At 33.7% G+C, this 19,130-nt stretch overlaps 2 protein-coding genes across 2 annotated transcripts in view; both read right to left on the bottom strand.

Annotated features, from left to right (window-relative positions):
* Nucleotides 1–19,130, bottom strand: part of LOC106131170 (uncharacterized) — a 142,320-nt gene that overhangs the window by 16,127 nt on the left and 107,063 nt on the right. The gene's annotated exons all lie outside the window — the stretch shown is intronic.
* Nucleotides 14,723–15,346, bottom strand: LOC106131270 (achaete-scute complex protein T3-like). The gene has a single exon (XM_013330301.2). The coding sequence runs from the start codon at nucleotides 15,344–15,346 to the stop codon at nucleotides 14,723–14,725; it is 624 nt and encodes a 207-aa protein (XP_013185755.2).

Here is a 19,130-nt window from a genome sequence, read left to right as displayed (position 1 = left end):
GGGCAATAAACTTTTGAAATATTAGGGTAATTATAGAAAGGCAAAAGAAGAAAATTAATACGTATAAACACCGGAAGCCTGGGGGTATGAGGAGGGCCACTGTTTTGACCGCCAGTTAGAATATTTTTAACTAAATTGAGCACCATTCATATATTATCTTTTGGAGATGATCTTGAAAATGTGAGCGCCATATTTAGATATTGCTTCTAATTTTTTAAAAACAAGTAATCACAAACTGTTGGTATTCTGGGTAATTTCTTCAAAAAATATTGTTTATTAATACTCCATCGTCAAATACAAAATATTTTAAACTTAAAACTACTGAATTGTCATAGACAGTGATGCAAATAAAATCAATGCTACACGTCTATAAAATCAGTATTTGATTTCACTTGTAAAATTTAGCATCCACGTTTTTTATTGCTCAATGCGACTGCCAATATGAATGGGCCTTATAAATCCCTGAGATGTTATCAAAGTGATCCTATATCTTTCATTATGATTTATAACCGAAACATTTAGATTCTAAGCGGCGCTTGTTAGTATTCACATCAGATTTGCATCTAATTAGGTTAGTAAATTTTTAGTTTTATTATATTAGATATTTTTTCACGTCATGGTATATTGGCTGCTGTTTTTTTAGACCGCCAAAGAGGCGAATAATTTTTCAATGAATCATTTTATGACCAAGTATTTTTAAGATATGCTGCACTTAACTCTGACCAAGTGTCAGAACTTACTGTTCGTTATCAAAATCTTTCTTTGTGTCTCGTACCGTATCGATCGTATTGTCGGCCATTACTTTTATATAATATATATAAAACCTATTTCTTATTAATAAACTAAAAAATAATAATCTATTTTTTTACCTTTTATCAATAGTTTTCCAACCACGCAGGCAGCAGTCCCGCAATAGCAGTAAAACCTAACGAATGAACACCTCTCTTTTTGACCTAGGTTAACACGCTCGCGGCATGCGGTAAAAGCCGAGCGGATATATTCAAGGCGAGCTCCGAAGCTCTAAAGCTCCCACGGTTGAAGCGGCAGTCTCGGCGTATCAGTGATTGAACTCCATAGTAATATTTTTATTGCCACGGTCTCTCAAAACTTATTTTGCTTCATCCACATATATCTAGGTATATCTTGCAGATCGGTTAATTCTTAAAACCTATGTAAACAAATTAAACTATTATGATCGTTTACATTATTACATAAAAACGTACATCACGTCTATATTCCTTGCGAGGTAGACAGAGCTAACAGTCTTGAAAAGACTGACTGGCCACGTTCAGCTGTTTAGCTTAATGATAGAATTAAGATTCAAATAGTGACAGATTGCTAGCCAATCGTCTAAAAGAAGAATCCCAAGTTTGTAGGTAAGCTTATCCCTTTGTCGCCTTTAACGATAACCATGGGAACGAGATAGAGTGGTCCTATAAACTATTAATCAAAAGGAATTATTAACAAAAAATTTAATTTATGGATTGCAGAATAAAGTTAAATTAATAATGTGACAAACAAAACAGGTGAGGAAATTGGCACACATTTTATCAAGCCAATCATTGCGATATAAACCATATAAATCAAGGAGCATACACGATTTATCCTTGATGCTGCGCGGGCGCACCGAAGCGCGGAATTCACGGCAATCCGCGGATTAACGAATGCCCCTTGCTACAACAATGAAATACACACGGACATCAAGGATCACTTAATTCGGTAAGGATATTTTTTATCTGAATAATAATATATGAAATAAAAAATCCCGCATATTTGCTTTCACGCGGGTATTTTTCAACATTTTATTATATGCACATTTTTAAATACAATTTTTTAACTTTTTTTAACCGTTCAAAACACATTTAATCAAATAAAATTTCGTCACTTTTAAATCAAGTCGCCTTTGATATTATTTTGTCATTACCAAAATGGTTGCGGATGCTTGGATTGTTTTATGTTTATAAAGTCCGTTTGTGTAAAATGAATGGTGAGAATCTAATCGGGTCTAACGCCAGAAGGAAGAATATATATACCTACTTCAAATGTTTGCACTGAGGGCATCATCAAAATATTTATTAGGGTGAATTTTATTCCGAGTTGATCATACGCATTGCACCTATGTCAGACGACGCCAGAGGCCTTCACCAACCGCCCAGGAAGAACAACTCAACGCGCGAATAAGAAATAAATTTACTGGCAAGCGTAACAAAGCTAAAGTAAAAAGGAAGCGGCCACCCCCTAGGCCATGCGCAGATTTACTTCTGCCCTGCGCCCCGTGTGAAATGAGAAAAATTGCGGTAAGCTCACGTTGACTGTGATACTGATAACTTGTAATAAATTATCATGTACAACTTATTTTGAACAAAACTTGTTTAAAGTATTCATAAGTTGAGAAGAAGCTTCTCAAGAGACAAACTTTTGCCAATCTGCTTATAACCAGAAATAAAAGATCAACAAATTATTTCACAGCTGTTCAGATTTGCAAGTCGGTGTCATTTCAATGTAGGTAACATTAAAAACTTATATTCTTATATGTAAACCCAAACTTATATTCAAGTATACATAACTATCACACAGCATTGTACAATTGAAATATTAACATAATTATTTAACCAAATACAGATTTAAGACATGAAAAACGCGATCTTGATCATATGTTAACAGCTATAAAGATATGACCGGGAAGCCATGATGTATGGATCTGCAAGTATATTAAAAACCAATATATTTTGTTCGGGTCCTCTTGAATCCAATTAAGGGTGACATCTTGAGGATAAATCAGTAGAACAGTGACAAGTTTCGGTGTTCAGTGACTAGTTAAGTTGGAAGCAATTTGTCTTTTTTGTAGATAAACATCAGGTCGACAATCTTCACACGTAGTGACCCTAAATCTAAACTAACATGACCACAACAGGTCCTAGTGATTTTCGATATTTTATTTATCGAAATTACTTGATACTTTAAAAAAATATATATTTTAATAATTAAAATTATTTTTTTTTGATAAGCATTGAATGGACAAAGGATGATAGAAAGGTAGCTAAGAAAAAATACGTTTTCAGCGAGGGAGATGCATATATACACTTATCGCATTTTTAATCACCAGACTCTGGCCATGGTACGCTAAAGAAATAGCTTAGTAATTTTTGATAGATATAATTACTTAAAAGGATTTTTGAAGTTATGGTGGCTACTCAATTCAGGTTTAATAAAACATAAATAGTTCAACATTGCTAAGTTGGAATTATTCAAAAGAGAAGAATATAAATATTTGCCTCGACTCAATACTTACCTACCTGTAAATCTATATTACATTTACCCCACACAAGAACTAAATACAAAAACTATTTCAAATTTAAAATTACAAAGAAATAGTAGCAACGCTGTCAAAACACTTGAAGTGAGTCCAAATGTTTATACAAACAATTGTAGATTTGTGATAAGCAGTAATCTAAACACGATCTGGGATTGTACGACTCCGCGCATGCGCAGGCCCCATTCAATCCTTTATGTACGAGGTATTAAACCTTGCTGCTTTACAATGAAAGTTTTTCTTGGCGCATGAATAATGAATAAAAGATATAATCGGTCGTTCGTATGACGCACTCTTTAAGAGCAAAAGATATCAACGCGTTTTGGTATATTTTGTGAGAAAAATAATGTTATTTTATTATATTAGACTTTATATTCGTCAAAATATATTTTATTTTGTGGTTCCTGTAAAAGTTTATAGTCTGTAAATTTAAGAGTCTGCTCAAAATATCACGAAGTATAAAATATAATCTTTCATAAATCTATTACAACAGACAAGACTGCTACAATCATCTTCTTAAGAAGCTATTTTACAACTTTACAATAAGTCCACTTCCATCACGAAATTATTAAAATTAATTCCAAGTCATAAACAGCCATTTTATTTTCAAAGCAATCAGACGCAGTTTGCACAACGCGACATGGACTCGTAAATTCAAGACATAGGAAGTGAAATGATTCCATAAACTCCCCCACCATTTATTGCAATTTACTGTTATAAAAGCCAGTGGTTACGAGTACGATTTAAAATTATTCCCGCCAATTAAGTGGTGCTTGGTGGCCGACGTCGTATGACACCCGAAGATGTCCTTTGGGCACAAGCCGACAAGACTTGCAAATTGGAACAAGGGGCAACATGGAGACGAATATTTTATCGTTGGAAATAAAACGACCCCAAAATTACATTTGCAATTATACGATTGTAAAATATTTAATCGATTTCTTGTACGTTACTACCCAATAAAACTCGACAGCCGAAATTATTACCAACGAATTACTAGAAATGTTTGTTTGCTCACAGTAGTTGAGTTTCAACATTCGATTGATTTGTTCTTGGTGAAGTGTAATAAAATTGTTGCTTTACTCGTACACGTCTGAGATATCGGTTGTAAAATAAGAACTGACTGTAATTAAAAAAATTAAAATAGCATCCGCAAGAAGTTATTTTTATTTAAACAAATATAAACATTCTGTGTCCTTTCGATCGAGTTTTAATTCTATAAATTTAATTGCTACATTGTTTATTTTTTCATCAGCAATAAAAAAATCAGCGACTCAAATTGTCTGCATACAAACTTTATCGCACCGTTAGTCCAAGCCAGCAGATACATAGTAGTAATAAGCAGTTAAAAACAAATGAGCCGCTCAATACTTTTACGTAATTTGAACAAAATTATTGTGTACAAGCTAATGATTGCGCGAACCCCCCTAACCACTGAGCTTCTTCGATGCTGCCAATAAGCTGTCATTAAAATTCGGTGAAAGTAATAAGAAAAAAAAATCGGAAGCCGTTTTTCGACATTTTATGATACAAACGCTGTAAACGTCCCACACAAAGTAGCAAATAGGAAGCGGCGAAATAATATTTTTCATTTCCTGTTTGTAAAAGTGAGTAAATTTTTGAGTGCGTAGTTTTTCTATTGTTAGTGTACATACGTCCGTGGGAGCGCTACCTGGATACCGGCGCGGTAATTTCTCATAAATTGACATCGAGTGAGATATCCAGATTCGCTGCTCTTTTCCGAGTACGGGACGGGCGGGGACGGGGGACGTAACAATAGTGCACAATAGCTCACATGATCTAGATTAGTGCCGCATTGTGTCGCCAAAGGGTTGCTTTGTGTCGCAGACGCAGTGGCGCATTATGCGCACCCGCAAACATCTCGATACGGGATTCGCACGATTCTTTGAATTTCTAAAGAAAATAAATATAACTTATGACAGCCATCTATTCATCTATATTATAAGTGCTTGTTCAAAGGATATTGGTCTTAGATAACTAATGAAATTTCAAATATGTGTGCATGCTAAAATGAAGAATAAATAATTATACAGGAATGTAGCGTTTTCATAATTAAATATAGAGAGGTAAGCGTGGAACTAGCAATCATCATTTTAACAAAATTAGTAGTTGCTACAAGTCGAGGAAAGGGATGAAGCAGAAATCTACAATCTTTAGGTTTGAAATATTCTAATAGTTTTTAATAACCCTCTCTTTAAGCAACATGTAATTAAACCACTTAAGTAAAGGGTAAAAAGGTATGTTGTTCTGTTTGGGGTGCATGGTTCTCTCTGCCTTACTATGTAAAAAAGTATTATGGCAATGAGGTAACATTCTTAATTTTTATTTATAGTTTTATTACTAAAGTCCAAAATAAGTTGCATTTTGTGGAAATAAGTTCGGATTTGTTACGATCACTAAGCACAAATATGTTTGAATATTGTCTTGACTATGACACTAAAATCACCTGCTCCTTGTGAATATCTACTAAAAGAGATGTCAAAATATTTTATAGCTTTAAATGTTAACACTTTTGTCAATTGGGATCACCCACACGAAATACAAAGGATACCGATGTAAATCTTGACTTCTTTACGTTTCGAGCACCGCTCATAAAATATAGATATGGACCAAATATGTACGAAACGCTATAAAACCCCAAAAGGACCATTGAGATCGGATTGAAAAAAAGTTCTTAATTTTGTAAAAATTCTGGTAACTTTTTACAAACAACCTGACCGCTGTCACGTTTAATTGTGCTTGTAGGCCAAAAAACGGATGAATGGGTGCGGGCACAGGCTTCGGGCACCCTTTGGTTGACACAGTTGAAAACGATTTGTCTTACATGTAAAGATTTGATCTTAATGCCGAGATGGTTTTTTTTGCACCTATGTATTTCTATACCCCTTATAACGATTTATTTTTTCTAATAAAATGTATAGTAATCAACATTGTCTTTCATTACAGTTTACTACGGTACCTGTGCTTTACTTTTATATCTTTTATTATAAACAAAAAGATATAAAATATCTAGTTATTTTCCATTCAAATCTGACCCTCTTAAATCAACGCCTCCCCATTCATCACCGCAGCGACACTTCTTCTATCTAACAAATACAACGAATTGGATTATACAACATTTTAAAACCAACTTTATTTCACAGGTTTAAAATTATATTTAGCTCACTGTAAAATAGGAAGTCACTTTAATGGAATAAACGTAGATGCAAGCATTGTTGTGTATGCTGTATCTAATTAGATAATATAATTAAGTAAAATTCCATTCTCGCCTTTGGGTGGTATAACACTCAGATACGCTTATCCAACGATTCTCAGTCCCAGTCACACTTAAATAAATCTACACAAAATATAATGCATAAAAAATTGATAACACTATGTTAATGTATAGAATTTTAGTCCACTCGATGTTTTATTTATTATTTGATTATATTAATTAACAGTTGCAGTGTTTAAAATTAAAAAAGAACAACTCATTATTATTATTTTTTTAATTTCTCTTTTCATTTTAAAGAACCTCTCAGGTTATCATATAACATTATAATTTTTTACTTAAATCCAAAGAAAAGAAATTCTACATTCTGTGCTAAAAATGCATTATACGTACAAATTGAAAAAATGAATTAAACGTTAACAATTAATAAATCTTAACAATATCCCAAAATATTAAAATATCTTAAAGGAAACATTCATACAAAAACAAAGTAAACTAAACGTAATAAAACAAAGCACTAAAAGCATTTCAATTAAAACACTTTTTTCCGAAATGCAATGATGGGCAAAAAAACTAGCGGAAGAGGATGGGACCTTCCAATATTAGTTTTATATCTGACATAAAAAAGGCTGACGCTTGAGAGGGATTGTCAATCAGAATAACAATAATAATGGGAGCCTTTGAGATATTTATGAACCCTTTCGGTGGACACCTGATGCGGAAGTTTCGCACTTCGTGGGAACATTGCTATCCACGTTTTGGATTTTTTGAAATCCATTTATATTGCATGAACGTGATAATGCAATTGTAAGATTGCAATCGTCTTTTTACTTGATGGTATAAAATAGGGTGGGAACCTTACTATTATATTTCGCTTAATTTTCCTTTTCCTTGGTCACCGTGTACCTAATATAAAAATAGGCATGAAAAACTTTTGCGCGGGGTTTCGCTTTCATAGAAGATTAAATTTTCAATGCAATAATTCATCGAAGTTAGATCAGAAGTACTTACATATATGTATACTTACATATACTTACATATATGTATGTTTAGATACATAAAGAATAAAAAAGTGCATACTGCACATATATGTATTATACTGCTAAATAAAAGCTTATTAAACAAATTGCATCTTTTCAATACTATACATGTAAATTATTTGTACAGCCATCAACTAATGCCGAAACAAGTTCAAAGTGACTACTCAGTCACGTTCTAAATACCATCGGAAAAACATTGCAGGAATAACGCACACTTTATCTACCATCCCCGTTGCATTTAGGAACCTATTGTAATACAGTTTAAGTTAACATTAGGTTGTAAGGAACATGCCCGCATATTTGGATGTAAGGACACGCGCCAGCGCATCGTCTGTTCGTCGCAGATAGGCTATCTCCTGCACTTGACTTTCAAGATATGCAATGTACTGCGTAGGTAGTAAGCATTTTACCGATAATGCATTGAAGTAATGTTCTTGTTATTGGGAAAATTGGGTTGAGAAATAAATGGTCAAAGGCGGACTCTGAGAATACATTACATACATTCTCATTTCTCTGGTGATAATCCGCAATCATATATTGAGCATATTTTTGGCATTTATTCGTCCCTTAATCACCTATAGTTACTTTGGTAAGTGAAGACAATATTCACATTCAAAGTTATTTAGGTTTCTTTAAGTTAAACATGATTGACGCAATACTAATAAGAGGTACTCAGCGATAAAAAATATTATATTCAAGTTCGATAAATATACACATTTGCTAAAAATATTATTTTTATAAAATATCTATACTTATAAAAAGTGTGATTTAATTTAATCAATTGCCCTTATTTAATTTACCCTTTATAAAGGGCCATCAACTTTGATCGCTATGAGCATCCTCGGAAGCAAATCTGACAGACTAATGTCACAACAGGATATCACCAAATTAAGCTTATTCCCCCTAATTGAATCCTAGCGCATTAACTCGCCTAACCTATAATCCCCTTTATGTGTTTCACGCCGACAGTTTTTAGGGACTTTTAACCTGTCGTGGATTGAATTTTTTTGTCTACAAGTGAAGGAGCAAGGTGCATTTTTGACGTGTAATGAGAAACAGAAACAATTTGAACAAGAAGAGCATTAAGTTTTTATTGTACTAGCTGTTAGTGCATTTGTCCTTAAGTTACTATGTTTGCTTATCAAAATAAGATTTCTATCGGCTTCATCGCACTTAATCCCGTTAGGAATACCCAATTAAGGAAAATAAAGAGGTGAAATATTGCTCAACAACTATCACATATATTTTATAACCCAAGTACATCGACTGTCAAAGTAATATTGTAATCAATAGATTCCAATTGTAAGTTAAAGTCAGGAACACGCTGCGCTCAGCGGTGTTCTAACTAAATCACGTTTTCTACCAAACTACCGTAATATGATGTTTTATGATAAAAGTACACATTGCAGTGCGCCACTGTCTTATGTAATTTTTAAATTCTTTGGTCTCAACGTATCTATATAAGGCATGATTGGTCCAGGGAACTTCAAACTTTTACTGAGGTTTCTGAAATATATAGTTTAATTTTATAGTTTTAAAAAGCTGTTTGGAAAAATATTGTGTTACGGTTATACAACCGTACACACATACGTGTGGCAAGACATATTTTGACCTCTGGAATGTTATGCAGTTTTGGAAAATTATTACAACTTTATATAACTAGGTACGTAATTTTTTAAATATTGAATTGCCTTCATTCATGATTTAGTTTCCTAATATTGGCAACAAAAAACTTATATAATTTTTACGAAGTTTTGAAAGCCGTCGGCATTACACAATTCAATAAAATGTTTGAAGAAGAAGTTATGTACAAAAAGTAATAACGTAAAAAGTTGAGTATCCCCCAACCAAAATCGACACAAACCGCAATAAAGACACGAAAGAAGTGAAGGAAATAAAAAAAAAATTTGGGGCGAACAATTTGATACATTTCAAGCGGAAATCATTCTCAAATTGCACATCTCAGAAGTACCTTCCGATTGCAAAATATGAATAAAATTTGAAGTACAGCTAATAAAAAATTCTGACATTTTTTTCCATTTCTTACAACGTGACTATTGTCTTCTTAGATAAGAAATTATATGAAGAAATTGCCCACGCTATGAAAAATTAAACATATCAAATATCGCGGAGTATTGATGATGAAACCAGATATTTTCCAATTTCGCGGTCAAGTGCATTCGTACAAATAATGAAATTAATAAGTTTTAATAGGTTACCTTTTGCTACTGGTTACCAGATGTTTTGCGTAAATATCCTATTCATTGATGATGCCATGAAACGAAAAACTATACACATATTCAGTTCGTATGAATGCCATAATTTTTAAACATTATAAAAGCACTTTTATAAAAATAAACCTCAAAATTTTACCAAAATTTTATTTGATATGTGTTTCAAGTATATTTGTTTATTATGTGTTATATTCAGTTCACGAAATATAACTTTATCTTTTAGATGTTGTTACTGTAATACTTTATCTCGTATTAACAAGACATTCATTCATTGAGTTGGATACGATAACCGTATATCTATTGCAGGCTACAGGTTCCCAGCGAGTTCCAAGAGGAAGCCCATATCCGACAATTATTTATGTCTGTCTGTCTGCCTTCCAGAGCCGGCATACGAAGACGAATGTAGTGCGAACAATATTGCGTATGTAACAAAAATCCTACAAACTACCACTATAAATATAGCGTGTGAAATGGAAAAGTCATCGGCATTATATATGTATTTTTAGTTTTGAACGCCGTCGTTATTATTGATGCTGGAACAATAGCTTGCAATTAATGATACAAACTACAATAGATTTATTTTCAAAATAGAATACAATTTATCACTTATTGACGTCAACATAACTTAAGTATTTACTACGTAGATCTCATGATCTTCTTTTGAATGCAATGAAATATTAGATCTTCCAAACATATCCTACTTTTTAAATGAATTATTCCAATGACAAATTAAATGAAGTCTGACACAAAACCAATTTACTTATAAACGAAGAGGACAGTAATGAAATAATAATATATTCTCAGGCAATATTGTCCAATATCTTTCAGTATAATTCAATGATACAAGTTAATTAAAGGCATATTTCGGTACTTACTTTATTGAGTTTTAAATATTTTGGCCATAAACGATAGGGGCGTAATTATTATCTTGCCTAAATGGGTTTATTTGATAAGAATTAAGACATTAAATCTTAATAATCATCAAAGAGTTCGAGATATCAAAAATGAATCAGTCACCAAAATTTGCATAAAATCTATTTCATTATAATAATGAACTGTTCTTTTTATACTTGCAAGTAGATAGGGATACTACAATATCTATTTATTTAATAAACTAGGCTAGATTTTTTGTCATTCAAAATCCGTGTTGTAATAAATGACCATTTTAAATTCATGCCTTCGAATAGAAAAATATACAAGATTAAATTACAATTTTCTTCACAACGGACATAACAAAAGTGAGAGTGAGATATTAATTAAAACTTTACAAATGGATAAATCTATTGAAAGGAGTTAAAGAGATGATTGAGAGTTAACATTAACAATCGCATTATACTCTTTTTAAGCGGCAAGTTGAGCGAAATCGCCAGACAATGGTGACCACAGAACAACGGATTAAAAGTTACGATACGATCTCGAACAAGTGAGATTTGAAGATAAGTATTTAAATACATAAACCGGTGTTTAACTCTGGTAATACAATAAATAAATATAAGCAAGTGCGCCGGCTTTGAAGTGGTTTTCGAAACAATAATTGGAATTCGGAACTTTCTCGCTGAATGTTTTATTTTTCTGTTGTTTTGTATTAAGTAATTTAATATTGTGAAGTTGACGTTGTTGATGAAAATGCTGCAGTGCAGTTTGTTACCGCTTCTTCTGCACTGACGCCTTGGAAGCGGCAGTAAACTTAGTTTTTAAGTAATTTATTTGACGTCAACCAAGTTGTTAAACCATACGACAATTATTAAGCGATATAATAATATCCTATAATAATGAATAAAAATTTTGAATTTGAATTTGAATTTGAATATATTTATTTCAAAGTTTTTTTTTATATACCTACCTACTCTATTGCTTCTCAGAAAGTTTAGTTATTGACTTCGTAGAAAGAATAACATTCGCATATGTATTCTGTACATATCCAAATAAGTAAATATAATGTGCATTTTGTGATTGTTTCCATAATTTTTGGCCGTGTTGGATTGTCGCCGATGATTGGATTTCAATATTATCGAATGTAAGTACTTAATACTTACATTTATTGTTAACACAAAAAACTGATAGCTTATCGCTTAACTTTGCCAAAAATCACGAACGCAACAAAGATCACGTGCCCCGTGTAATACGATTACCTGGTTTTACAAAAAATAATCGAATTATTCAATTTCAATGGTTTCCGGAATAAACCAAATTCGCTTTAGTGCGCCTTTTGCCGCGACCAACAAAACGGAAGCAAATAAATGTAAAAGTAATGGTTTTAACTAATCTTTACACATGAGCGGAGGAGCACGCAGTCAACAAAAATATAAGTACAGAAGTCAAACTTAGCTCACAAATATTTAAATCTTAAAATCTCTAGAGTGCAGTGGAGGCCACGGGAGTGAAAAAGAAGTGTAAGTGAATTAAAATAAGTGGAAGGACGTCATAGTATAGGTCAGGGTCACAAGTGGACTTGAAATTTCCGAAATTATTATGTAAGGAGCCGTGACCCCTTAGACTTATTATACATATAAATACAGTCACGTCTACATCCCTTGCGGGATAAAAAGGACCAAGAGTCTTGAAAAGACAGAAGATCAATGACCAGCTGTATGGCCTAATGATCAAATTGAGATTCAAATAGAAACAGCTTGCTAGCCCGCTTGCAGCTTGGGCCATGGCCCAATGAGCCCTATTTATTACTAGATACCGCGTTGCAGTTAGCATAAAAATGTTGCCTCCTTTTTTAAGCGATGAATATATGGCAATATTCCATCTAGTGATAAATTTATCTATTGCTATCGCTTTTGAAGATTGACATTTGGCTAGAGGGGCAGAGCCAGTTTAAGAGGACGATGACAATGTCAATGTTTACTTAAATTAAATTTTCAATTAGACAATACTTTAACTTATTTTTAAACTTAACTGTATACATTCTTAAACTACCTAACACACTTCTGCACTACCGCTATTTTGAGACGCCACGTTCATTTAACCGCTATCAATTTTCTCACGTGGTAATCGCTGCGCTTATTCATGGTATAAATATAGTTGTATCGACTCACGTAAATCTGAATCCGATTGCTAACGTTAGGTTAATTGCAATCAGTAAGGCTCCTTTTCTATCTGAGTTTTCCATAATCGTAAAGTTCAATCTGCAATTCCGTATAAATCCGCCTGATTGGACACACGGCCCATGAGAATAAAGGTTAAGCTTTTGAATTTTTATGTGAAGGTTTTTTAAAATTTTGAAAAAAAGACGCTTATCTATTTATTGTACTCAATTATTTCAGTTCTAGGAAGATTTCAAAAAGTGAATAAGCATTACATTTTTAAAGGTTTTTATAAACAAATTTTATTTTATTTACATTTGTGCTATAAAAATGGTGCCTCTAGAAAATTGTCGAAAACATTAAAAGAACTTTTATGCGAATGACCGAATAGTATTTTCCTCCCATTTTTTAATTTAACTTAAATCAATTTAAATTCATACTTGTGATTTTCAAGTTCTGTGTGTACTTTCATAAATGATACCGTTTTTATTCGTCGCTAACTTCTTTGTCCCTTTATCAGTCTTTTTATTCGCACATGTAAATGCATTTAGCTCCCACCTTCTTATCTCGCAGAACACCATTAATCTTGTATAACAATGTGCCCAACCGCGACTGCGCTTGCGCATCGACGGCTTAATCAAGCAACTGGACTCAATATCACTGGAATTCTTTTTGCTTATGTAGATAATTTTAATCTCTGTCGTAGGCGAGTCTATGACATAAATCTGCATAAATCTGGAATTTTGTTACAACGTAGTTGTTCCCTCATACCTACAACTTACGCAGTTTGAGAAACGCGCTCAATTTTCCAATTAAACATTGCAAAAGTCTTTATATTATGAAATAAGATAAACATAAAAAAAATTACTTTATTTTCATGTAGTAGACTGAATAGCAATGATTTTGGGTAGCTTTACATAACTTTGTTTGCAAGTAAGTGCTACCTATTATAAGGTTTTACCCTCGGGTTCACTCATATAGAAATCATAAAGATAAAGCGTGAAAACTTGACGAACATATATAACATATACCTACTTAGACAGTACAAAATGGTTTTGAAAGATTATAAGAAAAGGATTTGTTACTTCTAAAATATTTTTTTTAAATGCTTTAAAAACAATTGAAATAGTACGAAATTACCATCAGTCATAATTGCCATCGTTTTTCATTGCTTGATCTTATACTTCTAATAAGAATAAGAATTCTAACTAGATTTACCACATTAATATACTTATCACTGCTGTGTGGTTCCCGGTACTTTAATAGAATAGGGCTACTCCATCTCTTACTCGTGGATGTCGTAAAAGGCGACTTAGGGAAAGGCTAATAAACTTGGCATTCTTCTTGTAGGCAAGCATCGCCATTTGAATTTCAATTCCATCCCTCAACCATAAAGCTGAACGTGGCCGGTCAGTTTTCCAAGGCTGCTGGCTCAGTCTACCCCACAAGGGATATAGACGTGATTATATGAATGAATGAATAAATTTACTACAATAATATACTCACCACTTACAAATAAAAACTTATTGTATTTATTACAATTATTAAAACCAAAAGGTATGTCCAATATATGAGATAAAGGACACATAGATGTAGAAAAGGGTTAAATAAAATATTCAAATTTTTCTAAATTCAATTTTATTTTCAATTCGCTTACTTAATTATTTCATATTTACATTCACTCATTACATTCCTTCGACATTTTAAAAAACAACATATACGTCTTTGTATTCACTACTATTTATACTACTCACAGCCGTAACAATGTATATATTAAGTACTATTATATTTACAAAGTATACAATTTTTCAATTTCTGCAACTGACTAGAAAAGTAAGTGAACTACTTACATTATATAATGCGACTATTACCTACTTGTTTTGCCACCATGAAATTGCATCAAGTAAATCTTCTTCATCCATATGTGACACCGGCTCTTGCACTTGATATTGATGGGGATAATAGTTAGCAGCAGGAAATCCAGGGGACACGCCAGATGAACATTCCGAACTAACTGGAGAAGGCACTGATTCCGAGTAAGGTGAGCTCCCACTAAATACGCCTTCATCTTCATAGGAAAATGATGATTCCATTGCAGTCATTCGTGGTTCTTTCTTCCCGATTCCAAGAGCTGTGTCGCTCTCATCTAGTAATGTCTGCAAATGCCTGATGTACTCGACCACCATTCGGAGCGTGTCGACTTTGCTGAGCTTCTTCCCTGACCCCCTGCGAGAGCCGCCTGACAGAGCTGTGACGACACTGGCTGGCAATCTTTTTCTTAAAGCGTTAAATCCGTCATTCACTTGTTTCACACGATTCCTCTCGCGCGCATTTCTTCTTGCAATCGAAGCCGCTTGCGCACCGTATGGATTACTTTTATAAGTATATCTCTGCTTTTCTTCAGTTTCATGATGTTCTGGAGCCGGAGCAATAGGTACCATTTTGGGGTAATTCGTCTTGCCGTAAGACGAGACGTGTTGTATGCCTTGAAGCATCGTCGTAACGTTTACTGGATCTACGAATTTAGAAGCTACGTTCTCGACAGCGGAGTAATGAATGAGCGCTCCGGGCACCTACGCCGCATTTTATGGACGCACCTTTCCCAAAAAAATTGGATAGGGAACCCTCACTCCCTTTTTTTGGTTCTTACCTGAGGTACTGGGCCTATAACGAGGGAGATGTAAGCCTTCGTACGCGTGCCATTGAATTTATTGACCAGCACCGTGTTATTGTTCTCCTATCGCCCCAGTCGTGATTTATTAGACAATATTTGAATAATAATCATAAAAGATGGCCAAGGGTTTACTCCTTCAATGTTCTTGTAAATATATAATATGCAAAAATATGTGTACCTACTACCCAAAAATAAATAATTAACCTTTTCACAAAACTTGTAAATAAACATCTAACTTAATTTATAAATTATATAATTAAGAAATGTTATGCACTTATGAGAAGTTTGACAATAAACAAAACTGAGAAATATTAAATATTGCTAGAGAAGTGATGGACGATTAAATGTTCGAAAGCCGTAGCTTAATTTCACAAAAATTATAACTAAAATTTTATATTAAACAGAAAATTATCCAGACCGAAAAATAACGCGTACTTGAATTTAAAAAAAGAAACGTCCATACTCGTAATATTTTTTTTTTTTAAATATATTTATAAGTTGCATGGCGCCTTAAAATATCAGCTGTTCTTGGCATTTGAATGGGTTGCACAAATATTTATTAAATTTAAGTTAGGAGGGACAAGTGGCAACCAACGGCGACACATAATGAACTTTGAAATTTATAACCCAAAGTGAAATTAAACAACGGACTTTCATTGTATTTAACCTAACAACGGACACCGTGCCCAATAGAAATACCTACAACAAAAATATAAACGCGAAATAAAATCCATATTATAAAGGACTCTATGTAACAGCTAATAGGGCTGATATTTAAAACAATGAGTCTGTTTTATGAGTGACCATAACACTGGCCAAGCTAAACCTGCGCTCTGGGCGGCAAAACCTTCGTTGAATGCTGAAAAAATGTTACATTAATTTAGGACGAAAAGCCAGTATTTTACTCGGTCTCCATTGTGAAGTGATCCTTTGTCACACGTATTGTCCTCTTAAAAAGATTACACAAGGAATGTGGGCCAGGCCATTGAGACAGTGGTATGAATTGTTTGAACCTTTCAATCATCCCATTGAAGGGGCGCTAAACTAAGTTTAATAGACTCGGTGTCGCCTCTAAGAAGCACTTCATATTCAATTTTGTTCCATTGATTTTCTTTGGCTTGTACTACCTGCTCTTGACTCTTGTATTGTTTACATCCAAAAAACTGTGAAACTGTACTTAGATAAGTTTGAAGCGCCAATTGTATAACTATTATGATTTTAAAATTTGTTAACTCAAAATTATATTAAAGTAAATATCAACATTGTTTATTAGAAATTAACTTGTTTAATCTACATATGTTAGTTATATGCCTATAATTTTTATGCTCCTTAGTGTAAAATTGTGAACTTACATATACCTATATACATAAGGAATAGTCACGTCTTTATCCCTTGCGGGGTAGACAGAGCCACCAGTCTTGATAAGACTGATAGGCCACGTTCAGCTGTATGGCTTTATGATTGAATTTCAAATAGTGACGGGCAGTTGCTAGCCCATCGCCTACAACGAGAATCTCAAGTTTATAAGCCTATTCCTTAGTCGTCTTCCACAACATCCATAGAAAAGGTATGGAGTAGTTATGATATATACTAATTAAAATTTTTATGCATAACTTGGTTAAATTAACATTATATTTTATTAGTATAAAAAATTAAAAATGTCAAATGCGTGATTTTCTCAAAATAAAAGTAACTAACCTATATTCAATTGGTGAAAATAATAGCCTTACGCTTACTGACAACCTTATATGGTAAAAATACGAACCTCATACTTAAATTCGTGAACTAAGTAGTTTCCCATATTTCCCTCGAGTCGAATAACTTCTCACGTATTCATATCCAAATCCCAAGACGAATATTAGACCCATCGATCATTTAAGGCCAAATCTCTTTGCGAGTGATTCGCAAAATATAATATAATTGTGGGAGTGATACATCTCGCAGAATGCACTTGACAATAGCGCCGCAGGCGTTCTTACAATACGATCGTCAAATAACATTTAGCCCACACCTTAGAAAATCGCAAAATGGAGACATCGCCAACACAAAGCCTCATGAAGGAGCAAACGGAGCCATAACCGATAATTACAACCTTTGTTACTTGTATATTTTGCGAATCTAAAACGAAACCAACAATGAAATGAATGGGCCCATTGTAAAATTGAAATGGAAATACATTTTGATTGAGCAGTTTGAAAAGCATCTACATAAGTACGTACGGTCGCGTTCATAATTGCAGTCATAGTTCGCAAAACTTTATAGCTTGCAGTCACCGCTGTCACTCACACATTCACACAAATAACACAATAAACAACAAGCGGTTAAGCGTTGGGTAACGCGCCATCAAGAAGAGGGTAGTGTAAAAAGTCGACCGCTCAGCGACCGTCGTCCGCTAATCAACACAGCGACACGCCACACAGCGGAGATCCATGGTGGAACAGTACGAAAATAATGGCTTCATATCGACCAGAACATTTGCGGAACAGTTCGACACATCAGTGGTTACTGTTCGTCGAGTTTGCACCGTGAGGGACTATTCCACAGACAGCCAGCAAGAAAGCCGTATTTATCCGAAATAAATAAGCAAAAACATTTAGAATTTGCTCGGCAGTATTTGGATTTTGACTGGAACACGGCGATATTTACGGACAAAAAGTTCGTTTACGTCATCGCAACACGGTAGGCTTCATTTATGGCGAAGAAATGCAACTCGGTATGAAGAAAAAAATATTGTGCCAAATGTGGAGTCTGGACGCATATCTGTAAATATGTCTGGCTGGATGAGTGCTGCTGGACCTGGGGAACAGGTGTAGATAGCAGGATGCGCTACAGCTGCTCATTATGTGCAAGTGCTGCAAGAAACCATGTTACCAACTGTGCGGTGTATTTATCCGATTGATGATATGCAATATCATTTGTGCAAGACAACTACCCTGTGTATCGAGTCCATATAGTGCGTGAAAGGTTCTGCCAGTTTATATTAAAACTACTACTTAGATAGTATTTTAAGGACAGCTTCAATATCTTTTCTTTATGAAAACGAATAATTAAGCTGTAACCTTAATAACAGGAGATAGGTAAATTAGTGTAATATGCTGTATGTATACCTTTATTATAATCAGCAATATGTAAACAAAACTACAGGTAAACTGTTTCAATAAAATTTACTAATTTTAATTATTGAGTGTTTTATTTTGCTCCCTCTTGTTTAATATTTCTTGCTGATTTCCGTGTTTGAAGATACGGGTATCGTAATTCTTAGATATCAGTTAGTTAGTTAGTCAGTCAGTTACTTAGTTCAAATGGCACCTTGAAACATTAAAAATTGTCAGTAACAATATATATTTTTTTTAATAGACAGAAATTCCTTGAATAACTTCGGAATCCGCTAGTAACTAGAACAAGCGAGTGTGAGCAAGCGAGATTATCTAATATATCTTAGATCTCACTTGCACAAACGAAGTAATAAAATTGCTACCCAATAACTTTCAAAGGAACCACTACCTATGTTAGGGTCGTGTGCAGACAAACTTTCAACTTTATTGAAATGACATAAGTCTGGCAGTCGCAGGCTTCCCTCTATAGGCAAATGTTATGCAAATAAT

Source organism: Amyelois transitella, chromosome 6, assembly GCF_032362555.1.
Source record: "Amyelois transitella isolate CPQ chromosome 6, ilAmyTran1.1, whole genome shotgun sequence".
Classification (NCBI taxonomy): domain Eukaryota; kingdom Metazoa; phylum Arthropoda; class Insecta; order Lepidoptera; family Pyralidae; genus Amyelois; species Amyelois transitella.
Note: the sequence above shows the minus strand (reverse complement) of the source record. Positions and strands in the feature narration are given on the sequence as shown.

What these genes read in the sequence shown, in the direction of transcription:
- LOC106131270 (XM_013330301.2), bottom strand. Translation starts at nt 15,346, where the DNA reads ATGCTTCAAGGCATACAACACGTCTCGTCTTACGGCAAGACGAATTAC.